Source organism: Canis lupus, chromosome 27, assembly GCF_011100685.1.
Source record: "Canis lupus familiaris isolate Mischka breed German Shepherd chromosome 27, alternate assembly UU_Cfam_GSD_1.0, whole genome shotgun sequence".
Taxonomy (NCBI): Eukaryota; Metazoa; Chordata; class Mammalia; order Carnivora; family Canidae; genus Canis; species Canis lupus.
The window spans coordinates 7,704,210-7,715,136 of NC_049248.1; the positions used below are offsets into that span (position 1 = coordinate 7,704,210).

Here is a 10,927-nt window from a genome sequence, read left to right on the forward strand (position 1 = left end):
AAAGAAGCTGGAGATACAACCTGGTGGGAGTTCCCCTTCTTGTCACAGGGGCGACCCTAAACATAAGGGATGGGTAGGCAGCTGCCCTTAGTATTGTGATCTAAAGTTATCATAAGGCCTTGCTGACCCTCAAATATTTCCCCCACCTGCACTCAATATCGGAAATTTCATCCCCTTCATGCCACTCATGAGCCACATTCTATCAGAGTTATAGGGACATTAGAGACCATCTCGTCTAATCTCCTATAGAAGATGAATGCACTGGGTTTAAGCAGTATTTCTCAAAGACCCCATTAAAATACATCTTGGTTACCTGGGAAGGATAACCGGAAGAACACATCTGTGCCACTAAACTCATTCGTAGAGTTTAATCGGGTTAGTTCATTGTCATCTAGCAGAGGGTTTGGCCTGGGGGAAGAGGGTGAGTGGGTCCAGGATTAAGTTTTATCTGAGAGTGGGAAAAGAGATACCATCCCCACAGAGCCCTCCTAAGTGGCTGTAGGAAGCCTAGGGTTCAGCATAACAGTGGGGGCCCAAGGGGTGAAGGGGAAGACATCTCCCCAAGGTGGTCCACTGTGGGGGCTTTGGGCTTCAGAGGGGCACTCCTGGGTGTGCCAAGTGTGGTGCCTCCCCTGGCTGGGTCTGAAAAGGTCTGTCTGCTGGAGGCAGCCCCTTACAGTTTTTTTCCCCTAAGATTTATGAAAGAGAGAGAGAGCACACATGAGTAGGGGGAGGGGCAGAGGGAGAGAAACAAGCAGACCCCCAGCTGAGCAGGGAGCCCAATGTGGGACTCATCCCAGGACTTGAGATCATGACCCAAGCCAAAGGCAGACGCTTAACCGATGGAGCCACCCAGGCACCTCCCATCCCCCTTTAGCTTTTTACTCTATTCAAAAAGATTTTCCAGGGCCCATGGCCCTCCTCATCTCCATCCCCACCCACAGACCCCATTCTAAAAGAAGTCCACTGCCTCTTATGCCCCCTGCAAGGTTCAACCCCACCTGTGACAGCCCCATACCTGTGTTCACTGTGGCTTCCGCTGCCTGCTCTGGGCTGGGCTAGGCTGGTAGGACCTGCTCCTGAGGTGGGTGGGGACACACTCTCCTGGCAGATCTCAGCGTGTCCCAGCTCCCTGCACTCACCCAACCCCACATAGGGCAGGGAGAGAGAGGAAGCAGTGCCCTCAGTGGCCTTCACCGCCGGCTAGGGAAGAAACCCCAGCAGAGAATGGCACTTAATCCAGCCCCAACTCTTGCCTACTAATGCCTGCTCCCACCCATGGCTCACACACTCCCCAGCTTCCGGGAAGTTCAACTGACACACCCACTCACCGATGCTAGATGACTAACCCACTCACCTCTAGCTGTACTATACCAGTTCCCCCTGGGTGTCTCTCTTTGGGTTCCAGCAGGTGGTTTCATTCCTGCCACTCATAGCCCCATGCCACACCCTGTCCAGAGCCATTCCTCCTTGCTTCTGTCTGGCTTCCCTAGGCTGTGGGCTCTAGGGAACGGGGGACTCAGATGGTAGCCCCTCTGGCTGAGCCCGTCACCTCCTGCCTCAACAAGGCTAGGTGTATCATGCCCAATACACAAAAGCAACTTAAAGTTTTTGAGCATAGAGGAAAAAGGATATTGTGGTCAAGTAAGTCTGAGAAACACTAGGCTGAACAGGTTTCTCTATGACAGGGTTTCTCAGAGCGTTTATCCTGCCATTAGAAGATTGACCGTGTGTTCATAATTGAAGCTGGGTGAACGGTGCATGGGGTGCATCATACTATTCTATTTTTGTGCATGTTTGAATTTTTCCATAATAAACAGGTTTTTTTTTAATGCTGTTAATCACCATGAACCTGTAGAAGGAGAGACTACAGTTTCCCAAATATATGTGTCCCTAGAACACATTTCAGGAGCTCCCAAGTTATTAAAGGCCAATGCTGGAGGCAGACCTGAATGTATGTTGTCAAGATAGGACCACCTCAACCTTCAGATCATCTGGCCCATCACTGGATGTTAAATCAAGGGTTTCCTGAGCTCTGGGTCCCAGCTTTCCCCTCCCTCCTGATAAAGTGTAAGTTTTGCCCTACTTTCCTGGGGTTGTTCCCCCTAGGACATAATCTCAGTCACATTCCAGCCTTGATCCTCCTGAGGGACAATCTTATACCTGTCTGAGGGCATAGGCTTTAGAAATGAAGACACACACCCTCATGACCCACACAATCCCTAAGACCCCAGCCATGGCATCCTTCAATCCAACTTCCTGATTCCTTAGGTATTTTCCTGGCAGGTGTCTACTTCCTTGAGTACAATTCATGAGGTTCTTTCATCTTCAGATGGATCCATGAATCCCAGGGGTTGAAGTGTTGATTCCCATGGGGTAGGATGGCAGTGCTGAGGATGGAATCATTACCAAAGTAGGCCACACAGATTGAAAATAAACACTTTATGTAAAGACATCCTTTAAGGCGAGTGGAGTGCCCATCATGGACCTCTCTGGGACTGCTGCTCCAACCCAAGGCAAATGTGAGTCAGGGCAAGGTGAGAGACCCACAAGTGGCAGCCAGGAAAGCAAACTGACAGATGGGGTCTAAAGGCAATGGAGAATGTGGGAAGGTAGGGCTGGGGTGGAGGTAGCATGGACCTGAGTTCATCCAGCTTGGCCTAGAGTCAAGGTGCTGAATTCCTGGCTCCATCGAAGTACAAGGTCCTCGCTTTTGGCCTGGCTTAAGACACTGTAAGTCTCATTCTGCAGACATCTCATACGGGACACCTACACAGGGGTTGGGGACACGGAGTCTGCATCACAGAGCCCAAGAGGCAAAGGTGTGGCAGGAGGGAAGTGTCAGAAGTCCCGCAAGAACCAGAGATGAGCAGGGATGGGCACAGGGCAGTAGAAGGAAGGAGGAAACAGATGTAGGTTTTTAAGGCTGCAAGAGACGCCAAGTAGCCCAATCTCTCCTTCAAGAAGTGAGGAGGCTGAGGATGGAAGAGGAAGTAACTTATTCTAGACTATTGGGTGAGTAAGAGTAAGAGGCAAGAAGGACACTTCAATATCCAATGCCTAACCCAGCTAGGGAGTCTTGCTGTGGTGCCTCTTATTTGTAGCATGCCTCCTAGACTCCCCTTTGTCCCTGCCTGGGAGGGCCTCACTTACTCCAAGACAGGAGGAGTGAGAGAGGAGGCTTTGGTGGAAGCTTCTGCCCAGAGATACAATTTGGGAACTCGTTCTCACCCCAATAGACCCCCTGTGGTGACCAAAGGGAGGAGGAGGAGGGGGCAGGGTGAGGGGCTCACCTTCCGGTCCCGGCTTCTCATCAGGCACTGTTGGCTTTTGAAGGCACAGTAGTTTGGATACTGTACATAGTCTGTGTCACAAATCTAAGCCAGGATCCAGGAATGGGGAGGTGGGGAGATATCAGAAGCCTTCTAAGACACCCATCCTCCAGAGAGCCCATGATGGCAGAACCAGGGCCAGGGGCAGAGCCCTTGAGACCCAGCCCTTCCACACCTGGGGTGCCCCCTCTCTGAGGAATAGGCCTCTGTCGCCTCTGCTTTTCTTGCCCCACCCTCAGTCACAGCTTGGTGCTGAAAAGACGCCAGGAGCCAGAGAATGAAGTGGCTGCCTTGCTGGTCAGCTTGCTGGGAAAGTAGCCAAGGAAGAGGGAATGGGGAAGGGGGCCCAATTAATGGCCCAATCTCAGGGAGTCTTCTAGTGATGGTTAAGTGAGGGAGACGGTAGAAGAATCTCTAATGTGTGACCTTGGGTGCACCACTTCCCTCTGTGGATCTTGCCTCCCCATCTATAAATCCAGGGGAGAGGGAGGGATGACCTCTGAGACCCTTTTCAGGTCTAGGGGCCGGGGATAAGAGCTAGGCAGGAGCCCTACCAGCCCTTTAAGCTGTCCTGGCTTTTCCTGGCCTTGAATTTTTCCTGTTAAACCACAGAAAAGAGGGATCTGGCTATTAGTGAACAACTGGTAGCTCCAGAAGGGAGGTAACTTTGGGCAGAGAGGGAGCAAAGTCGATCCCGCTGAGCAGGGGAAGGCCTGGAACCATAGGGCAAGGAGCCCTGCCAGACTGAAGCAGGCCAGCACTGGGTCACAGGTCAGTGACACCTCAGGCATTACCTAGTCATCAGTTGAGAGGTGAGTCTCACTTTGGGCCAGTGTGGGAAGTGACTTGACAGAAGCCCCACAGCAGGTAACAGGCAGAGCGGGGATCAGAACCTCGGTCTCCTGCCTCCCAGTCCCTGGCTCTCCCACCCCTCTGCCCCTCTGATTCCTCCTACTTTGACCAACACAATCCTGCTCTTTTCTTTGAGAGGGGGTGGCAGGGTGTCTGTTGGAAAGAAGCAGGAGGGGGATCCCTGGGTGGCGCAGCGGTTTGGCGCCTGTCTTTGGCCCAGGGCGCGAGCCTGGAGACCCGGGATCGAATCCCACATCGGGCTCCCGGTGCATGGAGCCTGCTTCTCCCTCTGCCTATGTCTCTGCCTCTCTCTCTCTCACTGTGTGCTTATCATAAATAAATAAAATAAAAATTAAAAAAAAAAAAAAGGAAAGAAGCAGGAGGGCTCAATGAGGGCCAGTTCCCTAGCCCCCTCGTACATCCTAGGGCTACTGGAGCAAGGAATTGGAAGGAACTGGAATAACTGGGGCGGGGTTGAGCTTTGGGGAAAGGCTCCAACCTTGGTGGGGAAATCCCCATCCTGGAAGCTAAGGAATTCTGTCTGGAGCCAGCCGGACACTCGAACATCTTCACAGCCCTTGGTGGCTAGTCGGGCACACCAGAAGTCCATGCGGAGTCCGCCATACATATCCAGCCCGTAGAAGCGGCCTGATGTTGGGGTCCCTACCTGTGGCACAAGGGACGGGGGAGAGGTGCACGCCCCTTTCCCCCCTACAGACCTCCCTTCCCACTGTCCAGTCCTGCCTGGAGCCTCAGGCCTCCCCACTGCAGGCTGCCCGGCTAGGTACCTGGGTACCGATGGACATGCTCTGGGCTATGAGCAAGGGGCTGATGAAGGGTGTTTTGTGGGAGCTGTCACACAGCTGCCGCTGCAGGATGGCCTCTGAGTGGCACTGTTCCAGCTTCAGGGAGCAGAAGTCACAGAGGTCACAGGTGGCTGAGTGTCGCCGCCCAAGGCTATCACAGACCTGGGGCAGGAGTGTGGTTGATAGAATGAGGCTGAAACACTTTGAGCCCCTGCAGAAAGTCTTTGTGTTAAGGCTCCTCCCAAGGCTTCTCCGGCTTTCCTCCCCGCCCCCTCCCCAAAGGCTCCTCCAGGACCTTTGCTCAGTGCTCTAACTCTTCACCCTCTTCTTCAATGATGTGCCTACTCCTGGCTAACCTTCACTTTCCTGTGGGCCACACCCAAATCTTTATCATCAGTTCCAATCTCTTTCCTGAGCTCCAAATCCTCATCGCCAAGTATCTGACAGACGTACGTCCTTAGACTCTGACAAGGACTCATGCCAGTCCCTTTCTCTCACTCTGTCAATGATAATACTAGTATTTACAGAGTCGACACAGTGCTAGGCACCACGGCCACAAATGCTCGCAGTCCAGCTAGCCTTCACCAGAGCCCTGTACTAGCCTAGGCACTAGAAACATCTCCATTTGACTGATGAGGAAACGGGGCTCAGTTGAGGCTGAGTAATCCACTCAGAACAGGAGCCTGATGACGGTGGAGCTCTCTCCCAGCTAACCCCCAAACCTACACTCTACTCAAGAACCCAAGTCTAAAACCTCCAAGTCCTCGGAAGATGTTCTTCAGAGTGGAGTTACCCATCTCCTAGCTGGGGTCCGTGCCCTGACTGGGCCTCCTCAGCATTCTCGGGTGCGTCTTGCTAACCAGCAAGTCCAGTCCACACCATCCTCCCCCTTGGTCACAGCACATGAAATCTCTATGTCACCTGTTTATTCCTCACATGTAAGAGATCATCATCATGTCCCTGACTCAAAATCGTTATTGGATTAGCTTTTCCTACCAAGTTAAATACAAATACTTCAGACAGCTGATTGAGATTTTTCACCTTGTGATCCTTCCTATCTCTCCATCTCCTGCCACCCTGCTCCCAGTAAAATGGGCTTCTGACTGTTCCCTTAACCAAAACCAGATATCCAGGGAGCTCTCCATGACTCCTGAACTTACTACACTAGGGGAAAAAAAAAAGTCTCAGGGGCATCTGGGTGGCTCAGTCAGTTAGGCATCTGCCTTTGGCTCAGGTCATGATCCCAGGGTCCTGGATCAAGCCCCATGTTGGGCTTCCTGCTCAGCAGGGAGTCTGCTTCTCCCTCTCCCTCTGGTCCCCCCTCTGTTCCCCACTCACACCCTCCCACATTCATGCTTTCTCTCTCCCAAATAAATAAAATCTCAAAACAAAACAAACAAAACAAACCCTTGGGATGCCTCGGTGGCTCAGCGGTTGAGTGTTTGCCTTTGGCTCAGGGCGTGATCCCAGAGTCCCAGGATCAAGTCCCATATTGGGCTTCCTGCAGGAAGCCTGCTTCTCCCTCTGCCTATGTCTCTGCCTCTCTCTGTGTGTCTCTCATCAATTAACAAATAAAATTTTTTTCAACAAATAAAATCTTAAAAAAGAATCTCTCTCCAATGCCTACCACACACTTCTTTTACAATGCTATTGAATCCTTCATGGCTCTTGGACCCCTTAAGGCCAGGAGCAGTATGTTCATTCTGGGTCCCCTACTATTCCCTCTAGCAGGTATCTCCACGAAGCCCCTTCTTTTGCCTGCTTAACTTCTTTTATTTTCAGGTCTCTGTTCCTTCCCAAATGTGGACCATAGGGTCCCGCATCTGCTGCCTCTAGACTTTGTACTTATCCATGGCTGCAATTACCCATCATACTCTTCTGTCTCCTCATCTGTCTCTCCTACCAGACTCTAAGAAGATTTTACTCATCACCAACATCTCAAGTACCTAGCACAGAGTTGGTATGCTGTACTAAAAAAATCAATTATTTGTTGAGCAAATGGATGAATGGATGGCATGTTCACTCTTAACACATATTTGCTAACTTGTCTTATCTGGAAACCTATAGAATACCTTCCTGGGAATAGGACTCACTGGGTGCTGAGGGCATATTGAGACTAGGATCTCTCTACAGATTGTTGGAATGGGTTCTGTGACCCCTTTGGAAAGGATCACTGCATCTAAGGCAATGCTAAGTATTGAAGATGGTGAACTAGATCAGGAGATAGCTCAAGCCTAACAGCTTAGAAAAGTGAAGAATGAACTCTGGACTGGAATGGGTTCCAGACTAGGTCTTGAGCCTTCTTCCTTTAAGGTGAACTGGAGATGTCCTTCCAAAGAAGGGATTCTCACTCATTGGAGAGACCAGCCTTTCCCCACACTCTCAAGTCCCAGTATAGCGCCAGGCCCAAAGGATAGCTATCACTGAGCATGTATCCATTAAACAGCATTGCAGTCGTACCGGCTTCCCAAAACCAAGGATCTCCTCCTCCACGTACTGCCAGGCCTTGGCTGTGGGGGTTATGGTGCAGGTGTTCTCCACAATCGAATAGCACAGCACCAGCAAAGCCTCTACGTGGGGCATCTGCAGGAGGCTGCAAGAAGACAGCACTGGCTGGTGAGGATGGGCCAGAGGGCTGGGACAGAAAGCCACATCCACTCTTTGCCTCTCCCCTTGGTGTCTGGATTTGGTCACACACATTCAGCATGCTGATGGGGCTTTAGAGGCCTCCAAACCAACTGCCTCCTTTTACAAATGAGGAACTGAGGTCCAGAAAGGGGAAGTAATCTTCCCCAAAGTTGCAATGCTAATCTGAGACAGAGACAAGAGCAGAAACCAAGACTGGTGGCTGCAGGTATAGGGCTCTTTGCCACTACATCACACAGAGAATGAGCATCTAGGACAGTGCTTAAGCCAGTGATGGTGACAGAACAGCTGAGGCAGACAGTTGCTAGACACACATGAAGCCCAAGCAGGTCTGAGTGGGTCTGGGAAGCCAAAGCTGGGAAATGGAGCTTCTCCTTCCCATAAAAGGCAGCATCAGGGATAGGGCTGGTGGTGGCGGGAAGGGAGTCAGGACTGCCTGTACCTGTCACGGGTTGGCTTTTTCCAGACGGGTTCTTCATCATACAGATCATTCATTTCATCCATCTCCTGGGCTGATCGAATGAGCTCCTGGATGTTCTCTATCATCATAGGCGTGGACTCCACTTCCCGCACCCGGGGAGTGAAGGAGAAAGGGTTGGAAGACACAAATTCTGACTGGAACTTGAGCTCTGGGTCTGTCTGCAGCCCTGCCATTGACTCCAGTCCCTCCTCTGCCCCCTGTCCTTCCTCTTGCTTTTCCTCCTCCAGCTCCTCCTCTTGCTCTTCTTGCTCTTGCCCTTCCTCCTGCTTATGTTCTTGCCCTTGTTCTTGCTTGTGCTCTTGTCCTTGTTCCTGCTTGCGCTCTGAACCTTGCTCCTGGCCCCCCAGGGACAAGGACGATTGCAGCAGTTCCTCCACATTGTTGTTAAGCCTCTCAGGCCACGGCTGGAAGGCCTGTCGTTCTGTGGCTGCACAAGGGTTTGGGAAAGGATCGAGAAAGAAAATAGAAAGGAACAGTCAGGCTTCTGCTCCCTGAGCATCTCTGCAGCAAGAGGGACATGCACAGAAACACAAAGGCACAGGAAAGCCGCCCAGACACTGATTCACACAGTCAAGCACAAAAAAGCATGGGAGATTAATACGACCATCAAAATAAAAGAAAAATTGCCAAAGCAATTGTGGTTCTTCCTTCTACCTCCCTTACATGTGCTCCTCTGCCCTAATTCCCACCTCAAATACTACCTGTTGGCCCTCTCACTTATGAAACCCCCAAGATTCTGAATAGCTAGCAACTGATCGTTCCTGGAGTGAAGATGTTAAGCCAGAGGACTTCCAGATGCAGGAATGTTTTGGGGAGCTGGGAAAAGTGAATTTTTCCTAGCCTTGGAAGTAATGTCAGAAAAATACCCTGAAGCCCCAACTTGTATTCATAAAAAGCAGTCTCCTGCCTTATGTAAATAGCTGCCTGCTGCCAGCCACTCCCCCACCCTGCTCAACATTCTTCCCCACTCCCTACACTGGTGCCTTAACTCCTGGGCTCTGGGATTTGTGCAACAGCTTGCAGGTAGCCTCCCAGGTACTGGGAGGGTCTCACCTGTGACGTGAGATGAGAGGGGGGAGGTCATCGTGGTGGGAGGGACATCGGAGGAAGCATCAATCTCCTTGAGAGTGTTAGGTGAGAGGATTGAGACTGGCTGGGAGCACCGGACCCTCTGCAAGAAGAGAAGGACAGTGGGCATGCCTTTCCCATGGGGCAGACTTTTACTCCAGTGCATGGCTCAGTCCTTTTCTGGCATGTCTCCTCTCTAACAGTTCCTGGGCAGGGATGAGGAGATATGGTCCCTGGTGGAACCCTCTAGACCTGAGAAAGGGTTCCCTTGTGAGATAAGACTCTGGGCCACACTTCTGCCCTCACTCTTGTGTTTGACTTGAAATCACTTGAGAGTTAGAGAAGAAATAGGAGGGCTTGTCCCTTTGCCCCTTCACTTCCCTCTTCCCTGATTTTCTTGTGGTAACAAGGTTGTTCCCGAAGGTCTGAATGCCCAAGGTGAGACTGACTCAGGTTACTCTTATCCCCGCATTGCAGATGACAAAACCAGGGCTTGGAGAGACAATCTAACCCAGGGGGTGGTGGCACCTTGGTGGGAACATTGGCCGGGTTCTGGGGCAGGCAGGGATGGAGTGGAGGAGCAAAGTTGGGGCCTACCTCATATGTAATCTCAGTAAACAACTGGCCAAGTGGCAGGCAGGGAGGGAGGATCTCAGGACAGCCCTCCTGGAGCCCATCCTCATTTCCTCACCCCTTCCACCTCTCCCCTGGTCCTGGGACACTGAATCCAACCTTTGTCTGGAGCCTCACCTTGGCGTAGTAGACGTGGTTGGAGCAACGATACTGAGTAAACTGGCAGAAGGATTCAAACCAGGAGGCATAAGGGAGGTCTGAGCAGACAGCGCCTGAGAATGGGCAGGGGTGGAGAAGGTGAACACAGACAAGGGGGCGTCGCCCTCCCTGACCGGGAGGGGCCGGTGGGCTCCTCGGGTCTGCAGAGTGGAGACTCTGGCTTCGGGGTGAGGAGCAGGTCATCCCCTCCGGTCTCAGGCGAGCACAGGCCCGCCCCCCTAGTCTGGCCCTCACCATCGGGCACCAAGCCGTGATTTTCATACTGGTCCAGCTGCACGAGGGTGGGGTTCCGGCAGCCGTGCGTTGCACGGAGACGGCAGGTAGTCTCTGCTTTCCAGGTTGGGGTTAGCAGCGCGAAGAAGCGTTCATACTCGGTGGAAGACAGAGGGCTGCCTGGCGTGGAGGCCGAAATTGAATCCTGGGCTGGGGCAGGTGTCGGAAGTAGGAGCAGCACTGCGGGGCCAGGAGACACACGGATGGATGGATGGACCAAACCCCGAAACCCGCTCTGGGCGCTGGACTGACCGACTGGCAAGCGGGCCCCGTGGAAGGCAGCAGCTGGGGGCGTATGCCGGGACCTTGGCTGATGGAGTGACACACTCCGGGGACACAGGCTGAGGTCTGACCCCAGAAGCTAGGGAGCAAACCCAACGCGACCACCCAGGAAGGTGGTTCAGGACCACACAGCAAGGGCTTTGGGAGGCGGAGGCTGAACCCCGGGACAGAGCCGGCTCCGGTCGGCGGGGGCAGCTCACCCTCGAGGAGTGAGAGAAGGAAGCCAGCAGCTAGCTTCCTCATGGCCCCAGTGGATCTGCCCGCGTTTCCCGGACCGAAGCGGCCTCTAACGGGCCAAGCCAGGGAGCCGGCGGCGGGCGCGGGTCGCCCTCGGGGGAGAAGGTGCGGCCCCCACGTCACAAAGGGCGGGGCGGGGCCTCGGGCACTGACGCGCG

At 52.8% G+C, this 10,927-nt stretch overlaps 1 protein-coding gene across 2 annotated transcripts; it reads right to left on the reverse strand.

The window, feature by feature from the left end:
• Positions 1-2,423: 2,423 nt before the first annotated feature.
• ACRBP (acrosin binding protein) lies at positions 2,424-10,894 on the reverse strand. Of its 2 annotated transcripts, XM_038576603.1 has the most exons (10): positions 10,733-10,894; positions 10,212-10,430; positions 9,936-10,030; positions 9,171-9,288; positions 8,079-8,544; positions 7,451-7,583; positions 4,973-5,152; positions 4,684-4,851; positions 3,294-3,377; positions 2,424-2,769 (listed from the first exon to the last, which is right to left on the reverse strand). In XM_038576603.1, the coding sequence occupies exons 1-10, from the start codon at positions 10,773-10,775 to the stop codon at positions 2,647-2,649; spliced, it is 1,629 nt and encodes a 542-aa protein (XP_038432531.1). In that variant the 5' UTR covers positions 10,776-10,894; the 3' UTR covers positions 2,424-2,646. The 2 variants fall into 2 exon arrangements, with proteins under 2 accessions (XP_038432531.1, XP_038432530.1); XM_038576602.1 differs by lacking the exons at positions 2,424-2,769; positions 3,294-3,377 and adding an exon at positions 3,434-4,359 and having other exon boundaries at positions 4,570-4,851.
• Between the last annotated feature and the right edge of the window lie 33 nt (positions 10,895-10,927).

Coding starts and splice junctions, on each gene's coding strand:
- ACRBP (XM_038576602.1), bottom strand. CDS start 10,775: ATGAGGAAGCTAGCTGCTGGCTTCCTTCTCTCACTCCTCGAGG. Junction 9,289..9,935: donor ACCACGTCTACTACGCCAAG/GTGAGGCTCCAG, acceptor CTCTTCTTGCAG/AGGGTCCGGTGCTCCCAGCC. Junction 4,360..4,569: donor GGGAACTGGCCCTCATTGAG/CCCTCCTGCTTC, acceptor ACCCAGGGATCC/CCCTCCTGCTTCTTTCCAAC.